Here is a 27,237-nt window from a genome sequence, read left to right on the forward strand (position 1 = left end):
AGACAAAATAGCCCCCACCTCCCAAGGCTGTTGTGAGGATCAAATGAGAGCAGATTTGTCAAGTGCCTGGCGCAGAGTAAGTACTATAGAGACATTAGCTATTATCATTATGAATTAGATTTATAATGTTTTCATTTAATAACCCTGTCAGAAAAAAAAAGAAATGGGGACAGAGGCCCTGCTGTGCCAGAGTGCACAGAGCCCTAGGTCTGGAGTCAGGAGGGCCTGAGTTCAAATCTGGCCTCAGACACTTACTAGCTGTGTGATGCTGAGCAAGTCACTTAACTTCTGTTTGCCTCAGTTTCCTCCATTGTAAAATGGGGATCATAACAGCAGCTACTCTGAAAGGTTCTTTTGAGAGTCGAATGAGAGAATCTTTGTAAAGAACTTTGCAGACCTGAACTTGCCCCAGAGACGTGAGCTGTGGTTATTATGGTCCGACTGCACTTGTACAGGAACCTTGACAGGTTCCTTCTGGCTCTTTGTAATCAGCCACTCACTTTTCTTTGAACATCAGCCACCTTCTAAATGAATGCTCTAGAATTCTCCCTGGAATTCCAGACCACTGGCCCATAGTTTTCTATTCTCCCTTCTTTCTGGAAATAGGCACATTTGCCTTTGCTCATTCCTAATGTGTCTCTCCTGTTTTCCGTGACTGTTTCCATATCTCTGACTGACCCAGCAGCCACCCCTGCCAGCTCTTCCAGGAGTCTGGAATGGGTTCTTTTGGCTACCAGCTTCCTGCAAGCCTCTGCTGTCGTACTTGTCCTTGTGAAGGAGGGTTTCAGGGATAAGCTGAATCAGCATTTTCCTACAGAAGTGACTCCCCACGGCAGCTTCCCTCATTGTCCATCGAGAGGAGAGAAGTTATTTATTTAGTCAAGGTTGGACCTGGTTTCCTTTAGGTTTTCCTTTCTTTGGGAAGAACTATTATAGATCCCTTCTCTAAGGCAAAGCAGTGTTGACATAAAATGAAGAAATAAAAATATGAAAATTCATCAGAATTCAGTATGTTAGTTTAAAATTTCCTAATTCTTAAAAAAAAATCTGGGGGCCAAGTTTCTCAATTTCCTCTTGTTGTTCCTTGTTCCATGATTGGGAGAAGGCAAGGATAAAAAGGAACATCAGCTCTCTGGTTAACTTCTCCTTTTGAGGTGAGATTGTTGCTACTTGGAGGGAACCCTCAGAGCTCAGCTGTGCCCCTTCTTTGGGAGCCCGTGGTCATCACAAGGCAGAGATGGGCAGAGCCACAATGTGGCTACCTGAACGCTCTAAACATGCAGGTAAAGGTTTCTTCTTTTGTCTCCATCGATGTCTTTGGGGAAATTCTTACAGTCCAGAGAACATGGACATGGGGGTTGAGAAAAGATCTGAAATGTGGAAGACATGGGGAAAGCATGAGGGAGCTCTGAATAGGGCTGGAGGCACAATAAGGTTTCAAGGAATTAATTTGCCTGTGATAAGAACAGGAGCAAAGCTGGCCTTGAGGGATAAAGTGGGAGTTAGGTGGTGCTTTTAACAACTGGCTTTCCAAAATCGCAGAAAACATTTTTAAGTTGAATCTGAATTATTAATGTTTTTACTTTCTTAAGTCTAGGCAATGAATGAAACAAGAAATCAAACCATGATGTGTCAGTATTTCCAGTGAAAATTTCACAATCTGGTGAACTCCTGGACAAGGTCCGAGGGAGTGGCAAGGCAAGAGGGAGCACAGAGTAGGAAAGAGGAGGAAAAGTATAGAGGAAGAAAAGAAGAAAGGAGGGAAGAGTGTGTCTGCTCTCTCACCAGCAGCAGATGGTCCAGGAGGGATGACGGCCCTCTTTACTGGGCACCCACTTTATACAACAGACCAGAGCAAATTCATCTGCTCCGAGGCTTAGAGGAGGGAGGGTGGAGGAGATCAATGGCTGGGAGAGTGTTCGGCTCTGACCATCACCACCATCTTAGAGCTTCTGGGTGTATGTGTGTGGGGTGCTAGGGACTCCTATGAACCTTGGCAATAATATTTGCCATGGATAGATTTTTGCATTTTTTTCAAAAAAATTATTTATTTTTAGTTTTCAACATTCATTTCCATAATACTTTGAGTTTTAAATTTTCTCCACCTCCTTCTCCCCGCCTCCCCGAATGGCATGCAATCTGATATAGGCTCTCCTTATACATTCATATTAAGCCGATTTTCACATTAGTCATGATGTAAAGAACAATTAGAACCAACAGGAGGAACCATGATAATGAATCAATAAAACTAAACAACAAAGGAAAAGGAGAGCAAACAGTCTGCTTCCATCGGCATTCAGGCTCCATGTTCTTTCTCTGGATGTGGACATTTTCTACTGAGAGGGTTTTGGAGCTGTCTTAGATCCTTGCTTAGTCTGTCAAAGTCAGTCACCACACAGTGTGGCTGTTGCTGTGTATAACGTTCTCCTGGTTCTGCTCACTTCACTCAGCATCAGACCGTACAAGTCTTTCCAGGTTTTTCTGAAGTCAGCCTGTTCGTCATTTCTTATAGCACAATAGTATTCCATTACATTTATATGCCATAATTTGTTCAGTCATTCCCCAATTGATGGGCATCCCCTCAATTTCCAATTCTTGCCCACCACAATAAGATCTGCCACACATATTTTTGTACTTTTCTCATTTTTATGATCTCTTTGGGATACAGACCTAGAAGTGGTATTGCTGCATCAAAGGCTATGCACATTTTTATAGCCCTCTGGGCATAGTTCCAAATTGCTCTCCAGAATGGTTAGATCAGTTCACAACTCCACCAACAATGCATTAGTGTTCTCATTTTCTCACATATTCTCCAGCATTTATCATTATCCTGTTTTGTCATGTTAGCTAATCTGATAGGTGTGATGTGGTACCTCAGAGTCTGATTTGCATGTCTCTAATCAATAGTGATTTAGAACATTTTTCATATAGATAGCTTTAGTTTCTTCCTCTGAAAACTACCTGTTCATATCCTTTGACCATTTATCAATTGGGGAATGACTTGTGTTCTTATGAATTTGACTCAGTTCTCTATATATTTGAGAAATGAGGCCTTTATCAGAGACATTGGTTGTAAAAATTCTTTCCCAGTTTTCTGCTTCCTTCCAATCTTGGACTCATTGGCTTTGTTTGTGCAAAAACTTTTCAACTTAATGTAATCAAAATGATCCATTTTGCATTTCATAATGCTCTCTATCTCTTGTTTCGTCATAAATTCTTCCCTTCTCCATAGATCTGAAAGGTAAACTATTCCTTGCTCTCCTAGTTTGCTTATATATAGTCCTTATATCTAAATCCTGTACCCATTTTGACGTTATCTTAGTATAGGGTGTAAGATGTTGGTCTATGCCCAGTTTCTGCCATACTCATGGATAGATTTTGAAAGGGAACAAATGAACTGGGGGAGGGAAGGAATAGTTGAGTGGACCTAGCGGTGAAGGAGCTTCTGGTTCAATGGTCAACAGAGAGAGGTTGGAGGGAAGGGAAAGAGAAGGCATCTGGAGAAGAAGCAGTGGAAGTGTTGGCCTGGGGCTACGCAGAAGAGGGAGGGGAGAAGTGGTGAATCAGATAAGGGCAGCACCTTCCAAACACTCAAAGCTGGCCAATAAGGAAGCAATAATCATCGTCCTGGTTCTAGTAGAAGCAATAAATGCAGTTAGGGGCAGATGATTGTAATGGGTCACTTGGAAGCCGTGCCTTCAGTCTCATTCCCAAAAGCCTTCCTCCTCCAGAACTCAGCCAGGGGCCTGGCATCATCGTGGTGCCCCCAGAGTTCCCCTGAGCTTGGATCTGAACTTTCCTCAGTCTGAGTCTGTGTCTCTGGGTCACTCTGTTCTGGAGGAGGAAGAAGGTCTCCCTAGATCTGACTGCCTCCCTGTGCCAAGGCCCTGAGGCCACTCCGACTCTACCTTGGGGTTTTCTCATCCCTACAGAACTTGGAAGATGCTGGCACCAACTGCCTCTCTGGGCTTGCGGCCTTTCCCTCCTGCTGGTCAGTACCTGCTTCCTCAACAGCTGTGTTGGTAGGTTCTGGGTCCCTCTGCTCCCCATTTTCCTAGTCTGGAGCTATGAAGAAGTCCCAGGGAGCCTAAAGCATACACCAGCACAGAACAGGGGCTGGCCCTGGTCTAGCACCGGGCAACTTCTGGGGCACTTCTTTCACCCCTGCCCTTTGTTTGTGTCGTCAACTCCAATTTACACAGTGCCTTTGCCAGCATCATAGGGCAGCCGTTTGGTGGAACTAGCAAGCGAGGTCTTGAGTCTGCTTGGCCCTTGGCTCTTCTCTTGTCATGTACCCTCCCCAGAAGTCACACCTCTGGGAACTGAAAAGACCTGATGCTCCTCCAAACCCTCCTAACCCTAAAAATGTTGTGGTCATCTGGCGAAGGAAGAAAGGAATTGTGACTGCTTTCAAAATTCCAGAAAGCAATTCCCTGGGAAGGAAGAGGAGGAAAGGGTGAAGAATGAGGAAGGCCACAAAATAGCCAAGGCCAGACCCACCAGGCAAAGGGCTGTAGAGGCTGCTGTTGCATTATATTGAGGCCAGGCGGGATTCTGAGGATCTGGGAGCAGATGCTGTAATAGGTGATGCTAGCATGATGAAGTGTCCTTGCCTTCAACTCTATCTCAAGGGAGCTTGTGAAGGAGACAGGTTTTCCAATGTGTCTGTGGGCAGTCCTGGCCAGCCTTGTGGATGGGAATGTGTCAGTGGCTTCCAGCCTGCACCACCAGACCTTGCTCTGTGCCTGTTTCTTTATCTGTAAGATAAGGACGCTGGCTTACGGACCCTGGAGTTCTTTCCGGTTCTAAATGTTCAACCTGAGGGCCTCTGGTTTAAAGAGTAAAAAGATACAAATGTGAGGAGATGGTTGCAGGAGAAAAGTGGGTATCAGAGAAGCAGATCTGAGTGGGGGCATCATATTGGGGCTCTACCCAGTATCTGTCCTAGCCTGGCCCTAGAGCCTGAGATGGCTGGTAGAATTCAGACAACTGTTTCTGAATGAGCAAAGGGAACAGAGCAAGCCTGAGGGACCCTAGAGAATCCCCATGTGAAGTGGCTTGACCCTGGCCCCATTCCTTCAGGGCCAGTTCTGTTACATTTGACCTTCCCACACCTCTCCCCCAAGGGTTCTCTAGGACGTGCTCTGGAGGGATTGGGGGTGCCTCTCTTCTCTGCCCTAGCTCAGGCCCACACCAGCTGTGTCCCCACATTTTTAAGGGGGGCATAGTGACTAGCATTTCAATTCCCTTGAGCCCCTCAGCATTGGATTAGCTTTTACAAGGGATATTTGCTTCACAGATATAGCCAGAACAAACATTTCCCTCTTTCTCCCAATATTTCAGGGATGAAATCCTCCCCAATGCCCTCCTCTCCATACCTGCCCCTTCCCCACACCACTTCTGGTGGGGAACACACAGCTCAGTTCCTACATAGCAAGCCAGCAGTGCTTCTGCTGGCTAGCCAAGGGCCCACTATCCACAAGAGGACCACATTGGTCTTGCTTCTCAAGATGGAGCTGCTGGATTGGCTGAAACATCCAGCCTGGGCCCCTGGACTCCCAGGTCCTGTCTTACGTGCCCAGGCCAGATCTGAGAGTGTTCTTCCTGCACGGGGACCAAAAGAACAAAACCTAGCCCTGTTTCTTGGGGCCCCATGATCTGGTGGGAAGAGGGAGAAAGCTGATTCTGAGGCTCTCCCCCTTGACCACATGGGCTGATTGCAACAGTCCTTTAGCTTCTAACATGGAAGAAAAAAAAAGCCCTGGTGGGGTCCAGCCAGATGGTTCTAAAGATTCAGGCTCTTCCAGTGAGTCAGCCCACACCCACGTGACAGGCTAAGCCAGCATGTCCACACGTATAGTAACAGGTCACCTAGCACCTTCCACATCGCTGCCTCCATCAAGCCTTCATACAGCAGAATCCTGATCCCATGACCTTTGGTCTCTCATGTGACTCTGGTCTGCCTTTCCTTTGCAGGGAATTCAGAGCCCGAGTTGAGGCTGGTCAATGGAAGCAGCCCCTGTGAGGGCTTAGTGCAACTGAAATTCCAGAGCCAGTGGGGGACGCTGTGCAGTGACAGCTGGAGCACAAATGAGGTTTCTGTGGTCTGTAAGCAGCTGGGGTGTCCCTCTGCTGTCAGCAGCTCAGGCTGGTCTAATATTAGTGATCCATCCGGACACTCATGGTTGGGCAATATTTCCTGCCACGGGAATGAGTCAGCTCTTGGGGTGTGCAGACACAGCCAGTGGAGTCAGCAGCCCTGCACGCCTAGGCAGGAGGCCTGGGTGAACTGCTCAGGTAAGACTCACCTGCCTCTTCCCACATCCCCAGAAAGAGAAGGACAAGCCAACTTCCTGGGAATAAATGCATTCACCCAGAGACCCGGCTCCCGGATCTGACCTGGGAAAAGCAGGAAGTACCGAGACCGTGCCCACATCTGAGCATGTCAGAGAACCCCCTACCCTCTCTGTATGTATGAGCTAGGAGACTGCCTCTGGGCTGCCTGAGATCTGGCCTAGCTAGGGCCCCCTTCCTTCTCTGGACAGCTGCCAACCTTCCCATCTTCCCCCTTGCTTGACTTTCATGAGTCAGAGTCAAGGGGATTTCATCTCCTGTGGGAAGGGACCAGCCCCAAGAGCTTGGCCCTTATTCTCCTTCTCCCAGGCTTCCATCTCTCTAAAAGCCCCAGTTCCTCTGGCTAACCTTGGTAGGTGGGAGTCAGCTAGAACCACCTCCACTCCTGGCCCAGCTGGCTGGATAAACTTCTTCTCATCACAGTTCAGCTAAGTCAAAGTTGGGTATTCTCAAAGGAACTTTCTTAGGGAACCGAAGGAAAAATAAAGCATCAAGAGAGGCATCAAGGCAGGTTGACACCAGCATCAATAATGAGACCTTGGCTTTCCATCCTCACATCTCCTCCAGATACAGACAATGGCTCATGGCCCAGTGGGCTCACTGAGCCTATTTGGCCCCCCGCAGCTGCCAATCCCCCTCAGCTGAAGTGGTTTCTATATTGAGAGTTCCACAGATGGAATCAAAGATTAGCTGAGAGCCCACTGTCCCTAAGGAGTTTACAGTCAAATACTGTGATAAAATGTTGGCAAAGACTCATGTGATCTCCCTGATGTGGGCATTCCTTTCCCTAGAGCAGATCTCACCTCATCCCTACCTTCTTTTGTGGTGAGGGTCCCAAGCATGGGCATGGGCAGGTACTCTGCCCAGCACCCTGGGGCCCTGAGGCTACTTTGTGACTCTTGGGCTCTCTGTGGGTTTGTCGCCCACCTCCCCTACTAGCTGTGAGACCCTCTCTCACTGATCATCACTAAGGATGTTGCAGAATACTCTCTCATTGACCTTTGGGTCACCTGGAATGGTGATGCTTCTGAGACTGAAGAGCTGGGGGCAGGGGAAGGAGAGAGGGGATGGCTTTTCATGTCCTGGAGAAGTTTGGTTTCATTGATGTGGTCCAGCTTGACCTCCCCCTGGGCAATCCTAGGCCCAGCATACAAGCTGCTGAGCTATAGCTCTATAGGAGATGGAGGGAAGGGTGGTCTGGAGTGGGAGGGAAGAGCTGAAGAAGAAGGTCTGAGGTGTGACTGATTGTCCTTGTGTGTGAGTGAGGTTATAGAAGAGAGAAGTCATGGGAACTGGACAGGGGAACAGGATATGTTGGGGGGGTGCAGAAGACTATGAATTGGGGAAGAGGGGGAGTGATCTGATGGTGACGAGTGTCTGAGAAGAATGGGGAGGACCTGAGGCGAGTGATGAGGGATTGTGGCAGAGGGCCATTTGAATGTGGCTTGGGGAGCTGGGAGCCCACCCACTTCCTTTCCTGAAGCTGGGGATACAAGATGGAGCAGCCACCTTGGTGAAGGGGCCAGGAGACAGATGGGCATCTGTGCACACCAGAAAATGGAGGGACTGGGTAGGAAGAGATGGGATCTGAAATAGAATTTGTCAGTTGAGGCAGGTATGAAATGGCCTAGGGGACAGGGAGGGTGGAATGGACCAGGGACTGGGGTAAGAAGGGGCAGAGGACCCAAGGATGAAAGGAGAGGAGGCAGGAATTCATTAGTCACAATACACATAGAGAGAAACTGAACTGAGAGAAGCCTTTCAATGTGTCTAGAACCAGCACCTCCACCCTAGGGCTGATGCCTGCCTGATACCTCCCTGATGTGAATGGCCAGGGCAAGGTAGGGGTGCATTCTGCACCCTGGGGTGTGCCTCTGGGATCAAAGCAGTGGATACTTGTAAAAAGCCTTTATCCCAGAGCCTGGCACATGCTAGATGCTATGTGAATGCATATCCCCTTCCCCTTCCCCCTCTCTAGCATGATGGCAGCGTAAGGCCATGCCCAAGGGCTTGATCTAGAGATGCCCAAGGTCTCAGCAGAACTCCTGGGTCCATGCGTGTGTGCAGGGGTTTGATACGGTGCTTAGGCATCTCTCTGATGGTACCTCTGAAGTCAAAGTGGGAAGACCCACTCAGAGGCTGGAAGGATCCAGTCTGAAACAGAAGGTTCTAGAGGGTGTCAATGGGATTAGAAAATGGGATTAAGGTGTGTGATCCCAAGGAAGGGCAGGGCAGAAAGGTCAGGGCCTCAGGAAGAAGAGGAAGTGTGTCTAGGGGAAGAGGGGAAGGAAAAGGGAAAAGGAGATACCTTCTGGGCACTCCCAGTCCTTAACTGCCATCCTAAGCTTTCGGTCTACTTCTTGTGGAAAAGTACCAGAGAATTTAGGACCCTCACCTGACAGCCCAGGTTCCTGGTGTGTGTGTGTGTGTGTGTGTGTGTGTGTGTGTGTGTGTGTAAATGTGTGAGAGTGTGTATGTGTGTGAATGTGTGTAAATGTCTACACATATATATATGTATGTGAGTGTATATGTGTGTGGGTATATGTGAGTGTGTAAGTATGCATATGTGTGTGGATCTGCCTGACATATTCTCTGGTGACAGAAGCTTTGCCCCATCTAGACAGAGCAGACTTCGAAGTGAGGCTGGCTGGTGGCCCAAATCGCTGCACAGGACGTTTGGAAGTAAAAGTCCAGGGTGAGTGGGGGACTGTGTGTGATGACCTCTGGGGCAAGGAGGATTCCGAGGTCGTGTGCCGGCAGCTGGGCTGTGGAACAGCTTACCACCTTCAGAAGCCGGTGGGTCCTGGCATTGGCACTGGCACCATCTGGATGGATAATGTTGGCTGCCATGGCAATGAGTCGTCTCTCTGGGACTGCAGCCATCAAGGATGGGGTCAGCACAACTGTAACCATCATGAAGACGTGGGGCTGGTCTGCTCAGGTGAGGCCCGTGGGGAGGCCCCCACTGAAGAAGGCTGGGCATGAGGTTACATGGAGGAGGGGCAGCGCCTGAAAGCCAGCCAGCTTCTGACCTGGCCTGGACTCAGGACAACTCCCTAGGCAAGGGGGCTGCTTCACGTAATTGATTATTAATATTAAATTGAATTAATTGGCACTGAACTAGATTCTGGGGTTACAATGGTGCTAATGAGCAACAATCCAGAGATGTTTTCCGGGGATCCCAAAGCATGGGTTGGATCAGGCCCTCGGGGTTCTATAATGGAGGGTCCCAGTGGACAGCGGGAGCTGCTCCAAATGTTCAGTGTTCAGACCTTCCCTGTGCCCTCCACAGCCTCAGCCTCAGAGAGAACACTTTTGGGGCCACAGGAACTGACACATGAGGGGTTGCCAGAACATTAGTATTCAGGACCCAGGGGACAGTACTTTCGGGCCCTAAGACTTAGTCCAGGCCCATAGGGGAAACATGTTCTTCTCTGACCCCACAAGGCTTTGTACCAGGATTCCCTACGTCCTGTGCCCTCTCCCCCTCCGTCCTCTAACTTCACCTCTACCCCATCACAGGAATTACTGTGAAGTTCCCTCCTCCTTCCCAGCTTTCCCCATCACTGCCGTCTCTCTCTCCATGTCTCTCTTGCAGAAGGAGCAGATATGGAGCTGAGGCTGGTGGGTGGAACAAAAAATTGCTCTGGGCTGGTGGAAGTGCGAGTGCACGGACAGTGGGGGAGAGTCTGTGATGACAACTGGAACAAAGATGTTGCCAGAGTGGTGTGCAGGCAGCTCGGATGTCCCTCCCCCCAGAACGCAGTGAGCTGGTTTGATGGTGGCGAGGAGGTGGAGCAGATTTGGCTCAGCAATGTTCACTGCCATGGGAATGAGTCGGCCCTCTGGGACTGCGAATACAACGGATGGTCTAACTATGGCTGTGGGTCCCAGAACCATGCTAAAGTCATCTGTTCTGGTAAGTCACCTGGGCGGTGGAGGCGGGGAGGCATTTGGTCAAGAACTTTTCTTTCACCTTACTTCTACCCACAGGCTGCTAGCTGAAAGACTTGAGTTCAAGTTAAGCCTCAGATGCTTACTAGCTGTGTGACACTGGGCAAGTCACTCAACCTGTGCCTGCCTCAGTTTCCCCATCTGTAAAATGGGGAATAATGATAGCACCTCCCTCCCAGAGTTGTGATAATGACCAGGTGAGATAATATTGGTCATGCTCTGCAAACCTTATAGTGCATGTATGCCCACACTCTATTTGGGGTAAGTGACTTGCCCAGAGTCTCACAGCTAGTGTTATGTGTCTGAGGCTGGATTTGAACTCAGGTCCTCCTGACTCCAGTGCTTTATCCACTGCACCAACTAGCTGCCCCATGTGCACGCTTTTATTGCCATCATTCCATCTGTGAGTTGATCCCTAGCTTCTCCCCTCAGAGCCAAGCTCCTACCTAGAGATCTTTCTTATCTTTTGAAGATAGGAGACCCAGAGAAGGTCCCTTGACCTCTGAGTTATCTATTCCCATTGACCAATCACCTTTTACCTGCATCTCCACAGCAGACTCTGGCCTTGTAGAACTACAACCTTATGCCTCCATTTCCCTAGATATGGTCTGGCCTTAAGGAAGTTGAGTTGGCAACCGTAGGGAGGGGTTAGGCTTAGACAGGAGATTCTTCTCTGTGAAAGTTGGTCAGGGCTTGGCCTAAGCTCCTGAATGTGTGGGTGGAGAGAAGGTTTAACTAAGGAGGTTGAGGAAGGAGAGAAGTCAGAATGGTATCCATTTTATGAATGAACTTGGGTAACTGAGAGGACCGAGGTGTCCTCGATGGAAATAGAGAAGCTAGGAGAGGGGTGAGCATGGAGGAAAGTAGGAATAATTCTCATGTTGAGTTTGGTACCCCGAGGGACATCTAGGTGGAGATGTCCAGCAGGAATTTGAGGGCACTCAGCCCAAGTTCAGAAGAAAGGTTAAGTTTAGATAGACAGATTCTGGAGTCATCAGTGAAGAGACAGATGACTGGATCTGTGCAAGAAGATGAGATCATCAAGGGAGAGAGGTTTGCAGCATGAAAACAGAAAAGGGTCAAAGTCAGAGCATTTGGCATCAACACATTGTAGGCAATCAGCATGGTGAAAGAGCAGAGGATGAAAATGGGAGGGTTAGGGATGGTTGAAAGGGTTAGCTCCCAGAAGAGATTAAAAGGTGTGAGACAAAGGGGACAGGGAGAAGGTGAAAATCCAATAGTCACCTATAAGAAGGCCACTCTTCAGGTGTGTGATGGTTTTTTTCCCACTGGATGTAAGATGATGTACTAACTCTCCCTGCCACTTGGTGTTACCAGCAGAGGTGACACCCTTGCCATCTATGCCTTCATCTAAGTCATTGACCAAACTGTTGGGCAGCATGCCAACAATGGATCTCTGGAGTCCCCTCCAGGAGACTTCCCTCCAAATTCACAGCAGCCTCAGTGCCGGCTCTTCCAGTCCATCAGTGATGGAGCCTTCTCCCTGTCATCTGCTGTTCTCAGCCCATCCACCCCAAGGAGGAAATGGCTTCTCATAGACCCTGCCCTGGTCTTCAGTATGGTGCCAAACAATTTTTTTTTTTTGCCTTTCCCATTCATTTCTTGCCTCAGCTAATTCTGGGCACAGCGCTCCTGACAGTTTGTGGTCACTCTCAGTCACTCTCCTTTGCTCCCATTTGTTATTTATTTTCCTGATGTGATTTCATCAGTCAGTCAATAAATATTTGTTAAACACCTACTATGTGCTAGGATACTTAGTATATGTTAAGCACCGGGAAGACCTAATCTTGCCTTAATCCTAAAAGATGATCCCTGCTCTCAAGTAGGTTACAGTCTAATGGGGGGAACAACATTCCAACAACTAGGGTTGGGCAAATCACTTAACCTCTGTCTCAGTTTTCTCATCTGTAAAATGGGGATAATAATACCACCAGCCTCCAGAGTTGTTGTGAGAATCAAATAAAGCACTTAACACAGTGCTTGGCATAAAATAAGTGCATATGACAGTTATTATTATTATTATTACTTACAGACAAGCTAGATACAGGATAAATTAGGGAACATCAACAGAGAGAAGCCACTCAAATGAGAAAGGATGGAAAAAGCTTTCTGTGAAGGTTGGATTTTATCAGAGACTTGACGGAGTCCGGGGAATCCAAGAGGCAGAGATGAGGAGGGAGAATGCACGGGAGGCAACCAGTGAAGATGCCTGGAATCAAGAGATGGAGGGTCTTGTGCAGGAGCAGACAGGAGGCCAGGGGCACTGGATTGAAGAGGATGTGTCCAGGAGTGAAGTGTAGGAAGACCGGAAAGGGAGGAGAGCCTGGGTTACGAAGGGCTTTCAAAGACAGAGAACTTTTTATTTGATTGTAGAAATGACATAGAGACACTTGGAGTTTATTGAGTGTGAGGGTAACGAGTCAGACCTGTACTTCAGAAGGCTGGATTTGACAGTTCAATGGAGGATAGATTGGGTGGGGGAAAGACTTGAGGCATGCAGCCTCCCTCCCAACAGCTATTGCAATAGTCCACGTGTGAGATGGTGAGGGTCTGAACCAGGATGGGGCCAGTGACATGGGAGAGAAGGAGCTATATTGGAAAGATGTTACAACGGTGCAACAATTGATTGGATGTGGGAATGGGGAAAAAATGAAGCACTGAGGATGTCACCCAGTGGTCCTGGGTGACTGGGGGGGGTGCCCTCCACAGTAGCAGGGAAGGTAGGAGCGGGGGAGGGTTTGGGGGAAAGATCATGAGAAAGATCTCTTTTGGACGTGTTGGGTTTCAGATGTCTACTAACCGTCTGGTTCTTGATGTCCGAAAGGCAGTTGGAAATGAGAGATTGGAAGTGAGCAGAGGTTGGGACCAGAGAAGTAGATCTGAGAATCATTAGGATAGAGATGATAAAGGAAGGGAAGTCACACTGCTAGGTGTTTGAGGCCAGGTTTGAACTCAGTTCTTCCTGACTCTTGGCCTGGAGCTTTATCCACCGTACCAACTAGTTGTCTCAATGATTGAGTCCATGAGATCCTCAGTGTGGAAACTCTCCACTAAGGCAAATTAACACCTCATCGTAATCTGTAGTCTTGGTATGGAGCTGCTGGAGACACAAGCGGTGAAGTCACTTGCCCGTGCCCATGTTTGTCCCTGTCTCCCAGCTGCTTCTTCCATCTTTCATAGATGTCTCTGACGGATGAGGTCTCTAAACACTGGCCAGGGTCTCTGTGTAGTTCACTCCTCTTGGTCTCATCATCTATTTTGGGAATTTCAGCTTTCAAACTTTCCCTCTCTTCCTGAGTCCTCTGAATGCTTTCTTTGACTTTATCTCCCCCAGAAGCCACAGAGTGTGCTGGTTTCCCCTCCTTTTCAGTCTCAGACTCTTGGACAGGCCAGAGGACTGCCTGATTAAGCTCCTCACCTCGCTCCTGCCGTAGAACTCAGAGTCACAGAATTTAGAGCTGCAAGGGACCGTAGTGGCCATCTTCTCTCACCCTTCCATGAAGGGATCTCCACAACAACACAGTCACCTCGCCTCTGCTGGAAGACCTCCCAGGAGGAGGAACCTACCCCCTCTCCAACCTCAGAACAGCTCTTATGGGGAACAGGATTTTCCTTGTATCCAGTCAAATCAGTGTCTCTGAAAACTTTGCCCACTGTCCTTTCCAATGGGCTTTCACCTTAGGACCATCTACTTTAAGACAGAAAAAACAAATTTTCATAGGTCTAAGCAAGGGGGAAAGTGTGACCCTAAGGTGCAGGTCTTAAGTGAAGAATGGCCTTTGATCCCTTAAATGGTGAAGGTTGGGCACCTATGTCTGCAGGAGGCCTGAGGGCATCAATCCCTGGGAAGCAGAGCAGGGCCGGGCAGCCAGGCCGGCGAGAAGGAGGCAGAAGGGAAGGCAATGTCAGAGCAGGACTCAGTTACCAAATGCTCTGGAGAAGTAATAACACTGGACACACTGATAGCCCTTCATGTGCACCTCCCAGAGGCCTTGTGAGGCAATTACTAACAGGTACATGGTGGAGGAGGAAGGCACTCACTGATGTGCCCATGGTGCCATTGTTAGGAAGGATTGGCGTCTCCAAGGCTGGCATCCTGTCTATTCCTCCACATGGCCTTTTAGGGAGCCTAAGGATCGAGTGTGAGGAGGTGCCACTGTCATGGCCCCTGATGACCTTAGAGAGGGTGGAGAGCAGAAGCCACTGGGCAGACCATTTGAGAAGCTGCATCACCCACCCCCGTGGTCACTTCTGTGCTTGACTTCCCCTTCATCTCCTGGAGGGAGCCACTTCTCAGTCCCTGACAGACTTAGTAGTCCCCAAGAAATTAGGGACATCAGAAGAAAGGCTGGTGTGGAGAGGGGAGAGGTGCCTCCATCAGATGGCCTCCTTAGGAAGCCACCAGTTAACATCATCTAGAGGTGTGGCCCCTCTTCCCTAGTCTGCAAATGGCTAGGCAACCCGTGCTGGGGAAAGAGAGCCCACACTGCCCCGGAGCAGCTCATTCCAGGTGGGGCCCCCAATATCATTTCTACAGCTTGCTTCTGGCTTCATCCTTGGAGACCCAGGAAGGAGCCCTCCTCCACAGGGTGGGCCTTTCTCTCCACTTCTGCCTCGATCCCTCTCCGCCCCGACTTTTCCCACATAGGTTCAGCTCCTTCAGCCAATCCTTGTATTACCTTCCCCATCCTGGGCGCCTTTTCTAGCTGCTCTCCAGCTCATGGCCTCAGGGGAGCATGGTCACTAGGGCACAGGACTTAGAGTCAGGAAGATTGAATTCAAATCTTCCCTTACTTGCTAGCTAGCTGTGTGACCTTGGAGAAGTCACTTCACCTCACTCTCAGCTTCAGCCTTGAATTCAATCGAACCCCCAGATCTTTTTTTTTTCCTCACCAGCTGCTTTGTTAGGTCTAACTCTATTTTCTGATCTTGTACTTGTGATGTTGATTTTTTGGACCATGGTTAAGACCTTACAATTATCCCGATTAATTTCATCCTACAGTTCAGCCCAGTCCCCTGGGCTGCCAAGATTGTCTTTTATCTAGTATGTTAATAATCCTCCCCAGCAAATCCAAATCATGGAGAGCAATGCTAACCAGTTCAGGGCCAAGTGAGTGATCATCCTCCCAGACCCAATCCTGCTTTGGCCTGGAAGCTCTGGTTTGCTCCATTTCTGACCTGGTTGGTTCTCCCTGACTTAGGCAGCTTGGTAGGGCCCCCCTTCTTCTCCTGGGGCTCCCCGTGTTGGTGCCTGGCTTGGTAGAGACAACGGATCAGCTCAGGCCCACTACTATAGGTCAGAACCTCTGAGCTCAAGCAACCCAGCAGCCTCAGCATCCTTGGAAACGCTGATTTAGGCCTGCGTTGCTAACCTAACTGAGAGGATCACACAGGCAAGTCAAGGGATTATTTGCTATTCTGATTTTGGCAGAGAGAATTCGAGCCAATGAGTGGATAAATAAAATCCACCATCGAATGATAAAGCACAGTACAGAGACTAGTATGCAGTAGGTGCTTTCCCCCTTCTGCATCAGGACTCTACCCTGCCAGGCTTGGGATTTATTTCTTAAGCTCTTTGTCACTTCCTTGTTCTTATCCAGATGCTCTCTAGCATAATTTAATGATGAAATCACTTCTGTTTCTCCCTCGGTTGACCCTCACCTGTCTCTGCCGGGCTCTCCCTACTCCTGAATTGCCTTTTGAAGAAAGAATGCTTCTCCCCTCCCCCTGCCTCCATCCTGTTTTTTTTTGCCAAGGCTACTCCTGTTCGGAGCCATCTTCCAAGCAGGGGTTTCACTGCGTCACATCTCAGTGATGCCTGTCAGACCAAATCTGCCTCCTTGAATTAGAATCCCCAGGTCCTTTGCTTGCTGGTTCTTTAAACGTCAGATATTTGTGTTCAGGCAAAATGAAGTCAGTGGTTTTATTACTAAGCTTTTTCTCAAAATCTTAGGGGTACACACTGCTTTTCCTTTTCCTTTCTTGTAGCTCCTTTCTATCTTGCTGGGCATGCATAGCTGGTCCTCTTCCCCTCTCCTTGGCGATGTTAACGTCCTTTTGTCAGATGGATGACTCCAGGAGAACCCATTCTCTCTCTGTCTATCATGCCTAGGTCTTCAGATGTGGTTCACAGGTCTAAACCTAGTTCTCAGACCCCACTTTCTTGGCCAGCCGGTGACCCCATCCCCTCCTCCCCCAATTCAGTGTTCTTTTTATAGCCTGGATCCCAGCAATCTTCATTTGCTTGCCCAAGACTTCACAATCTGCGACAATACCTTCTAGATCTCTGGCAGTGAGTGTGATTTCTATCCTCATGAATCACCAGGAGCGTGTAGGCACCACCTGTTTGGATGAGTCCTGAGAGGTGCCCTGAAGTGTCTTGGATACGTGCCTTAGCCCTTATCAGAGTCACAAACCACAGCCTCGGTGCCCTTGCGCAGGGTTGCCATGGCTATCCGCACTCGGTCCGCCCCCACCCCCGGCATCTTCTGGGCTCTGTTTCACAGCCCCGGGAGGGAAGGCGGCTGCTCCCTCCTCCTCAGAGCAGTCACCTTTTGCGTTGGCAGGATAAGCCTCCGGTTCCCCTCTTTCACTCCGCTCAAGCTGCTGTTTTTTCCTTCACCTCCTCCTCTTGAAGACCCCAAATTAACTCTTCAGCTTCCTAACCAGGTCAAGTTTTCCCTCCCCCCTTGCAGACCCTCACTTCCCTGCTTTGATATCTCACTTCTGGTCTGGTTTGTTTCATCAGGAACATTTCACTTTCCCTCATAATGAAGAGTGGGGGGAGATGTCCCTCCAGTTCCTTCAACCTCTCTTCTAGGAGGGAGACTAGTTAGCCAGTTACCAGGCATTTATCAAGCACTTACTATATGCCAGACATAATCACTGGGCATACAAACGGAGGCCTGTCCTCCAAGAGCTTCCATTCCAACAGAGGAAGACAGTGCAGAGAAGATCAGTCTCTGGGCTGAGGCAGACGGCATCTCACCCTCAGGGCAAATCCACGCAGATCTCTCCGCCTTCTCCCCACACCTCCTGATTCTACTGGGGAAGTACAGGAAATGTAACTCTATCTAATCTTACCAATATTTTCTAAGCACACCCTCATAGAGTGGCCTTGTCAAAGTCCCATGGACCTACCGCACAGTCAAGCCCACATTTGGCACAGCCTTAGAGGGCACAACCTGGCCATGCAGAGATGCTGGTTGACCCCATCATGGGATCTGGCAAGCTTATTCTATGTGATGATTCTCTGTCCCTAAACTGAGAAAGAAGCACCTGTCAAGAGGGAAGAGAGGGGGTCTGCTAGGTGGCTCAGGATAGAGTACCAGCCTTGGAGTCAGGAGGATCTGAGTTCAAATCCAGCCTTAGACACTTATGAGCTGTGTGATTCTGGGCAAGTCACTTAACCCTGACTGCTTCAAGAAAAAAAAAAAGAGGAGGAGGGAAAAGCATCCATCCCATATCTGGTCACCTATCCATAGACCAGACACAATCAGGAAACCCACCTGAGGTGCCAAGACTTGGTGGGGGCTCCAATTTTCATGCGTGTGCTTGTGTATGTGGGGCAATGGATAAGGGAGGGAGCAAGGTCTGAAAGGTCTGGCTCTAGGAGATCTTTCATATGATGGAAATCTCTCTCATTTACAGATGAGGACGAATTGGAGCTGAGGCTTGTTGGGGGTGGCAGTCAATGTGCTGGGACTGTGGAGGTCCAGATGCAGGGCCTGGTGGGCACTGTGTGCCAGTCGGCAGTGAACATGGAAGCAGCTGCGGTGGTGTGTAGACAGCTGGGATGTGGGTCCGCCGTCAGCATCTCCCATATGGATGGCTTTGAAGAGGTGACGGTGCGCAGAGGTCTCAACAGCGTCACTTGCAATGGGGAAGAGGGATCTTTTTGGGATTGCAAGAGCTGGTGGTGGGGAACAAAGCCTTGTGACGCCGGATCCAGAGTCATCTGTTCAGGTAAGTCTTGGTCCCAGACACAGATGAGATTGTGCTGTGCCTGCGATCCAGCGCAAGGGGATCCACTGCCTGCTTGTAGGCGGTGAAGCCGAGGCTCCAGCCTCACCGGAGGCAACCAATCCCCAAACCAACCACTCTTCTGAGTCCTGGGCTGGTCCTCCAGACCCCATTCCACAGTCCCCAGAGACAACACAACCCCAAACCTTGGATCTCAAACACTGATAGGCTTCAGGACTTGTGGTGAGGGTCCTAGAAGAGGCTTACAGGAGTTAAGTTAATCCCAACGAGACTCCAGGGATCATTAGGGTAGAGCAAATCCTGATGATTCTCGGAGTGCCAGAGACCCTCTGCTAGGAGCAGAAACCTCCTGGCCCTTCCTGAGAAATTCCTGTCCACAGGCTGCAACCTGAAGAGCCGCCACACTCCCCCTTTGCCAGGACACTGGGTCTGACACAGATAGAGGGCCTGGGGAACCATCGGGGCTTCCATTTCAATGTCCCATGGAGGCCTGGGGCTTGGAGCCCCACCCCTGCCTCACACTTGGAAGGAGGAGCTTGTGTGGCTGCCGCCCATTGGGACGTGGTAGAGTAGGAGGCATACACTTCAGGTTGGTCTCCTGCCTTGCAGGATCCAGGGGAAGCTCAATCAGGAAGAACCTGCCAGACTCAGCATTGCCCTCTTTGGCCTCCTTGCCTCAGTCTTGCCCCATTTCCAGGCCCCCAGAGAAAGAAACAGTACACACACTGGATGGAACACAGGGAGGACAGACTCTCAGGGAGGGCACCCAGGATGGAGCACGAACTTCACGTGTTCACATCCACCCCCACCCCACAGTTATAGAGAAACACACAGACGGTCACACAGTCAGTGATGGGAGGCATTCCAACCACCAAGTTCACTTCTGGGGACGTCAAAGCCCACACACTCACTAGTCACTCTGCTTGTGTGACATGGCGTGTTGGTCACCAGAGATCAGCTATCTGCTGGCCTGGGTCAGTTGGCCAGTGAGTGACTCCTCTGCCTCCTGACCAGCTTTAGCCAGACTAGCTCACACAGACTGCTCTTCAGGGCTGGCTACAACTCTCCTTCAGGTTTCTAGGGGATATCCCTGAAGGGACTTTTCTGCAATGCTTCAGCCTGAGCCCCCATTCTGTTGGGTTTTCCCCAATATAAAGGACCTTTTACAGTAATTATCTGTCCCATATTATTGACTCAGTGATTCTCCTTCTCAAGTTATTTAGACAACTAATCTCAATTAGTTTTTACAAAAAGATATTTTCTAAGAGGGTTTAGTAAGAGCTACAGTGCCGCCCCCTCCCCCCCCACAGCATCAGAGATACAGTCTTCCCTCCATTACATCTTTTTGGATCATGCTTAAATCAGCTGCCACCAAGTGGTTGCCCCATGCAGTTCACTTCCAAAGGTGGCGTAACCACTAGAGGAGTCTCTCCTTGGCGGACGTAGAGTGCACCCACTGATGCCTAGTGAGCTGCTGCTGCTGCCTTCCTTGCCTCAGCTGCTGGCAAACTCTGGCATGGGCTCCAGTTCCTAGACCCCTTGTGGATCTCCCAAACTGCTCCCTTCCCCTGCACCTGGGCCTTACCACCAAAAAAATTTTTTTTTTCATTTAGCAAAAATTTATTTTCTTTCTCTCCCACATTCATCCTTCTATTGGAAAAACACAACAACAACAACACTGTAGTAAGTACTCATAGTCAAACAAAATAAATCCCTATATCAGCCTTACCCAAAAAAAATGCCAACCCACAGCCTGGTTCTATCGCCTCTCTGTCAGGAGGTGGGTAGCACATCTCATGACTGGTCCTCTGGAATCACAGTTGGTCATTGTGTCAATTAGAGTTATTAAGTTCAAAGCTGTTTGTGTTGACAATGTTGTCATTATTGTACAAATTTTGGGGGGTTCTACCCTACTCTGCATCAGTTCATACAAGTCTTCCCAGGTTTCTCTGAAACTATCCCCTTCATCATTTCTTAGAGCACAGACGTGTTCCATTAAATTCAAGTAATATAATTTACTTGACCACTGTCCAACTGATATGTATGTATACATACACCTATGTTTATGTGCGTGTGTGTGTATATACACAAATGTACACATATGTATACACACATACATATAGTCAGCTAGGTGAAGTCCACTCCTCAAAATGTGGACGAGTCTAAGCTGGGTTGAAAGCAGAAAAGTTTTATTAGGAAGAAAATCAGACACTAGTGCTGAGGCCCCCACTCCCGCCCCCGTACTAGGTACAAAGGAGTCCACAGCCCAGGAGGGGCAGGGTTGATTTATGCTTGAAAACCACAAAGAAGAGGTTCAGGGAGGAGTTGAGAAAAAGAATGGACAATCTTTCCCAAGAACAGGTGGGCAGAGAAGCAGAACGTTTTGCAGGAACAGTTGAATGCAAGGCTGGTTTGGGCTAGTTGGTTGGCAGTGGGGATGGTGGCAGTGAAGGACACAGTTCAGCAAGGTCAGCCAATGAGCCCTAGCAAAGGCATCTAGGAGTGAGCAAAACTTTGGTTCATTGCAGGCTCCTCGATTGGCTCCTTTCAGCAAACAGACTTACTCTGTATCCAGTGCATCTACCTGGTAAGGTAACTCAGAGAAAACAGACATCTCAGGGGCATTTCCACAGTATATGCTGGAAATGAGACCCTTGTCAGAGAAACCTGCTCATCAGTTGTTTTTGGTTTTGTCTGATGCTTTGTGACCCCATTTGGGGTTTTCTTGGCAAAGATACTGGAGTTGTTTGCCATTTCCTTCTCTAGATCATTTGCTAGATGAGGAAACTGAGGCACACAGAGTTAAGTAACTTGTCCAGGGTCACACAGTTAGTAAGTGTCTGAGGCCAGATTTAAACTCAGGAAAATGAATCTTCCTGACTCCAGGCCCAGTGCTCTTTCCGCTGTGTCGCCTAGCATTACAAAGAATTTTTTCCCCAGTTAACTGTTTTCCTTCTAATTTTAGCTACATTGGTTTTGCTTGTGGAAAAACCTTACAATTGCATATAATAGAATTCTCCCTGTTATCTTCTGTGATCCTTTCTATCTCTTGTTTGGTCATGAACTCTTCTATCAATAGATCTGAAAGGCAATCTTTTTTTTTTATTCTACTAATTTTTTATGATGTCACTCTTTGTGTTGAAGTCATGTATCTTTGTATCTTGGTACATGGTGTGAGATGCTGGTCTATGCTTCATATCTGACAGAATGCTTTTCAGTTTTTCAATTAGAGTTAGCCAAATACTGCATTCTTGTTCAACTCATTGGGGTTTGGGGGTTTATCAAACACCAGTCTCCTGTGTTTCTTTGTATGTTTTGTACCTAATTTGTTTCACTAATTGGTCTTTCTATCTTTTAACCAGTACCAAACCCCCATTGATGGAATTCTAGTTGAACTTGTGTCTGAACTATTTTTTTTTTTGAGGCTTTGCTTGTAGATGTTTTGAAGTCATTTTCTTTTTCTGGCTTATCCCTGTCATCACAATAGTGCTTTGTGAGATTCTTTTGGGTTTATTCACTTTTCCAACTTTACTTCCAGAATTAGGACTTTGTGTTAGGGCCAGGTTTGGTAAATTTCTAGAGGGAATGTCTGAGTCTTGTATAAATCTGTTTTGTATACTCTTGAATCCTTTTGGGTATTGAGTGCTGTGTTCCTCAAGAATCTCAGGGGAGATTCAGCGTGGGAACTTGCAAACCTTTAGTGTGTCCAAAGCTATCTTATTCATCGCATGGTGTGATCCTTGCCCTACTGATCTGAGCTTTACAAGTTCCTGACAAGGTTTGAGTTGGGGCAATATAACCATCTGCTTGGCCCTGGTTGGAGTTCCAACAGACTGCAGCTGTCCTTGGCCACCATTAGCCACCTGTAAGTTGAGGCAGATTCAGAGACAGAACTGAAAGCCACCCCTTTCATCTGAGCTGTCTGTCCTGGTCATTCAACTGTAGCTCTCAGAGCACGCCTGGGGCTGGATCTAAGACCTCGCTTTTAGGTCAAAGTCACACACTTGTTGTTACTCCCTTGTGTTCCTGCTTCTTGGCTGGTGCATAGCCTCAGACCTGCGACTGTGTAGCTCACCACACTGAGGTGCATAGTTCCTCTTCTCTCTGTACTAGATCTGTGACCCAGCTTCTCTGTGTGCTGTATCAGACCTGTAGCTCTAACTTCTCTTGGCCAATGCACAGTCCCAACACCCTGCTCAGCATTCTCATGCTGCGTGGTGCTGTCCTGGCTAAATCTTGCCTCCAGTGTCTGTATTCCTTGGTCTGTCTTTTCATGCCAGTCTGGGCTGGGAAAGTGACTCATCATGATTTTTCCTTGGATTTCCCAATGAGTGCTTGGTCTGGAGCTTGTCTAAGCCTTTGTTGAAGTAGTTCTGTGAGCTGGGCTGCAGCGCTTCCTCCCTCCTCGCCATCTTGGTCAGTTTCTACTCTTCTGACCTTTTGAAACTTAGAAGGTCACAGACCTGAAGACCAAAGACAAACAAATGCACATAGGCAAGGGAGAGAGGTGCCGCATGGCCCCTGTCCCTGGCTGTACCTCTCCCTACACCCAGAGGCTCCTGTAAATCATTGCTCACTCACCATCATGAAGAGAAGGCTCATCCCTTTGTGTACACATAATCACTTCTATCTCGGAAGCCAACCAATAGACTTTCCCTTCACTGTGTGCTGGATGGAATGAAACAGTCAGGCTCTGTGCCCTGCTCAGACGCTCACAGGGGAGACATCAGCAGCAGAACACACTCTGGAAGGGCTTAAGGAGGGTGCTTCTGGCTTATCTGCCAGATAACACACGGGATGGTCACGCTGATTTCTGTGCACTCCTTGAGATCTTGCCCATAAGAGGTATTCAGTAAGTGCTTGCTGACTGAATGGCACCGAATGAAGGCGAGCACATGAGGCAGCTGGGCCCACAAGTCGCTCTTCCTCAAACGTGGCACGTGTGTGCCCTCGGGATGGGGGAGGCACAGGAGGATAATGGGAATGACTTCCGCTTCTAGCTGTGGTTCATCTTTCCCACGTTTTGTCCTAAGCACCCTCGGTGTTTCGCCAAACACAGAGACTAAGATATTAGGTGACAAAGCGACTAACATGGAGATGTTTTACACGATTACACGTGCATAACCCATGTCAGATTGCTTACCATCTCAGGGAGGAGATAGTGGAGGGAAGGAGGGATAGAATTTGGAACTCCAAACTTTACAGCGAATGTTAAAAATGTTTTTTACATGTAATTGGGGAAAAATAAAATATTTAAAGAAAGATATTAGGGACTTGCCTATGGTCACATAATGTCTCCAGTGGAATTGTCCGCCTTGCGTTCTTGGCCCTGGAACATCGAGGACCCACTCTGAATTAAGCCTTTTTGTTCCCCAGAGCACATGAAGGCAAAGCTGGTTGGAGGGCACTTTCCCTGCTCAGGAAGAGTTCTGGTGAAACACAACGGCACCTGGGGCTCCATCTGTGCACATGACTTCTCTCTCCCCACAGCCAAAGTGCTGTGCGGTGAGCTTCAGTGCGGTGACCTTGTCTCCGTGGTGGAGGCAGCTCGTTTTGGAGAAAGAAAAGGACAGATCCTGGATGAAGAACTGAGATGCAAAGGCAACGAGTCCCATCTGTCGCTGTGTCCCAGGGTGCTCCTCCCAGAGGGCAGCTGTACTGACGGCAGGGACATCGGAGTCATCTGCTCCCGTGAGAGTCAGAGAGCTCATTGCCTCTCTCCTCCCCCTCCCCTTCCCTCTTCACCTCTACTTCGTTCTTGGTTGGCCCAGGTGCTGACATCTGGGACGGCTATGCGTGTCCTTCCCGTATCTGTTTTGCCTTATCTGGTGATTGTCTGCCAGCTTGCTTTGCGGCATCGTCCCCAATGTTTCCTCATAGGACTGCCCCCTTCTAGGGCTTCCCTTCTCTCTCAGACCCTTTGGGAATGAGGTCTCTACTCTTTAAGTAGCCCCATTGACTCAGAATAACCGTACCTATGCTTAGACCTCCCTCTGAACTACTGGCCCAGCCCCATTCAACCCAACTTGGCTCTGGACTCTAGTCCAAAACATTGTCTCCTCTGCAGGGTACATGGGCTCCCGGCTGACTGCTGGAAGCTCTAGGTGTGAAGGCCGAGTGGAAATTCAGATCCAAGAAGGTTGGGGAGCCCTGTGTGACTCTTCCTGGGATTTGGCTAATGCCAATGTCCTTTGCAATCAGCTTGACTGTGGAGTTGCTCTCTCAATTCCCAAAGGAGCCCATTCGGGAGAAGAAAGAGGCCAGATCTGGGGTCACATGTTTCACTGCTCAGGAATGGAGCACCACCTGGGGGATTGTCCTGTGACTGCTCTGGGGGCTCCTGCATGTACCAGTGGAGACACTGCCTCAGTGATATGCTCAGGTAACAAAAGGGAATTGACTGGAGGGCCATAATCCAGGGGCAGAGGACTCACCTTTGGAAGAAAGGGTGAAGGGGTGGCCTTAGCCTGAGCCTCAGGGAATCACAGGTGAGGAGAATGGAGGGCAGGGAGTTGCTCCCAGGAGAAGGGGGCTTTCCCTGTGGCAGGGAACAATTCAGACGGACCACAAAGAACAAGGACACTCTTGCTTGGGCTGGACAACACCCTCTACTCAATCCTCCCCCTCCCTGCTCCCCCCAACTGGCCAACCTGTTCACCCTCCACATATATGTCTGACAGTGGGCTGAGCAGATACATGTTTGTAGGAAACCGGACTGAAACATGGGCCCCATGCAGTGACTCCCTGCACAGCCCAGCTGGGGCTACTTTTCGCTCAAGGAATTCTACGGGATGCTCAGGTGAGAACTGGGGGGAACTCCTCTGAACCAGGGAGTGTGAGGCCCTATAAGTCAGCACTGAGTCTCACCAAGCATTGTTCCTTGCAGAGATCCGTGAGATCCGCCTTATGGATGGAGGAGACCGCTGCGCTGGCAGAGTGGAGCTCTACCATGAAGGCTCCTGGGGCACCGTCTGCGATGACTCCTGGGACTTGAACGATGCCCATGTAGTGTGCCGACAGCTGGGCTGTGGAGGGGCCTTGAATGCCACCATTTCGGCCTACTTTGGACGAGGATCAGGGCCCATCTGGCTCGATGACCTGAGGTGCTCTGGGGATGAATCCCAGGTGTGGCAATGTCCTTTTCGAGGCTGGGGTCGTCACAACTGCCGTCATAAAGAAGACGCAGGAGTTATCTGCTCAGGTCTGTCAATGAGAGGAGAAAAGGCAGAGGGAGGGAGGAAGAGAATGGCTCACTGCGAAGGGAGAAGCCCCATACTTAACCCTGACCTTGGGGGCTGGGGTTTCTGAAACCCTAGCCCCAGCTACAGCCCCTCAGCCCTGAAGTCATAGGCAAAGTCTGACTGACAGTACCTGGATTGGGCAGGGTGGGGACGAGTGGGGGTGGTGCTAGCCCTTACACAAAGAGCCCCCTAGAAGTTTACTTTTTTAGCCACAAGTCAAGAACAAGTGTTCTGTTTTTTTTTTAATAATATTTTATTTTCCCACAAATTATATGTTAAAACAATTTTTAACACTTGTTCTTTTTAAAATTTTGAGTTCCAATTCTATCCATCCCTCCCCCCCTTCCCTCCCCCCTCCTTAACATGGTAAGCCATATGTTATAGGTTATATATGTGTGCACATGAATAGGAGTGAAAGAGGTAGATGATGGGAATGGTTAAGGACTGGTGTTTGGCAAGGTGTGATGGGTGATTGGACAAGGGGAAATTTGGGATTAGAGAGTAGAACATGGTATAGAGTAGCCCTGGTTCCCCAAAGGACTGGAATTGAAAAATGAGTAGAGTAGACAGAGCAGGGGTCATTGATTGCCTGAGAGGTGGAGGACATGGAGGTCCCAAGGAAGGGGAAGAACAGGGTTAAGGATCTGAAGGCATTGGGAAAACTGGAATGATCAAAACTTGTGGTCAGATAAAGGAATTCCAGAGTTCATGAACTTGGATCCAGAGTGAGGCTATCTCTGTATGTGGCTGAGAGAACTGGAGGAGTGAGTCAAGGGGACTGAGGAGAATAACTGGGAAGCTGGCTATTGGAGGGAGCCTCAGTTCACATGTGGAAACGCCTTAGCATGAAGGCAGGAGCTGGGCGGGAGAGAGTTCTCCTTTCCTTTTTCTAGCTTCTCTCTATGACTCCCCAAGTCCAGGAACCAGCTCCCTTCCTCCAGTGGATTCTGTTACCCAAAATGTCTGGATCATGGTCACAATGCCTTTGCCCACTTTTCTGTCTCTTTCTTCAGTTCCTCCCATGCAGCCTTCTTTCAATAGGAAATCTCTCTGTTAAACTGGTATCACCAAGTCCTTCAAGGAGGAGAAATACCCTCCTATCATTCCTGGTCACCCTTGCCTTCCCCCAACCAGGTGCTTAGTATATGTTTGTGAGAATACGTTGGACTGGATCTGGAGAAGTGGCAGAGTTGTAATGAGAACAACCCTGGATCACTCTTGACTTAACTCTCCGAGTCTTAGTCTCTTCATTTGGAAAAAGGTCTTGTAGTCGATGATTTCATAGAACACTTATAACTATCATTAAAAAAAAAAGAATCCCCACTGGTTAATACATAACCAAAGAAAGTGCTAACCAACCCCTACCCCCAGACCAGGGGAAAAAAATAAATGAACCCAGACTAGTCATTGTAAAGGATTATACGTGGAAATGTCCAGACCAGTTATTGATCATTTTAAAAAAAGAAACAAAACCTACATGTGCTACCTTAATAAGGCTACAGGTAGCAAAGCATTATGATGTAGTTCATGTGAATTCTATTGCTGTCTTTATATATAATAACTTGATATGAAATAACTATATAATAAATAAAATATGATTTTCCAAGGTGAGCAGGGTGAGGGGGTGAAGCAACAAGGTCTTTCCAAAATGCAGTTGTCCTCATGTCCATGGAAAAGGGAAGGT

General features: G+C 48.7%; 1 protein-coding gene across 4 annotated transcripts in view; it reads left to right on the top strand.

Annotated features, from left to right (window-relative positions):
- The first annotated feature begins 1,160 nt into the window (after positions 1-1,160).
- CD163 (CD163 molecule) overlaps positions 1,161-27,237 on the top strand; it is a 42,405-nt gene continuing 16,328 nt past the window's right edge. For all 4 annotated transcript variants that reach the window (XM_027840492.1, XM_027840493.1, XM_027840494.1 and 1 more), the window contains exons 1-10: positions 1,161-1,283; positions 3,933-4,022; positions 5,977-6,297; positions 8,975-9,295; positions 9,953-10,273; positions 17,980-18,294; positions 23,689-24,003; positions 24,380-24,694; positions 25,019-25,111; positions 25,199-25,513. In XM_027840492.1, the coding sequence (XP_027696293.1) occupies positions 1,238-1,283; positions 3,933-4,022; positions 5,977-6,297; positions 8,975-9,295; positions 9,953-10,273; positions 17,980-18,294; positions 23,689-24,003; positions 24,380-24,694; positions 25,019-25,111; positions 25,199-25,513 (2,452 nt within the window). In that variant the 5' untranslated portion in view covers positions 1,161-1,237. The remainder of the gene's footprint in view (positions 1,284-3,932; positions 4,023-5,976; positions 6,298-8,974; positions 9,296-9,952; positions 10,274-17,979; positions 18,295-23,688; positions 24,004-24,379; positions 24,695-25,018; positions 25,112-25,198; positions 25,514-27,237) is intronic.

The sequence above is a fragment of the Vombatus ursinus genome, unplaced genomic scaffold (genome assembly GCF_900497805.2).
Source record: "Vombatus ursinus unplaced genomic scaffold, bare-nosed wombat genome assembly UNPS02014845.1, whole genome shotgun sequence".
Taxonomy (NCBI): Eukaryota; Metazoa; Chordata; class Mammalia; order Diprotodontia; family Vombatidae; genus Vombatus; species Vombatus ursinus.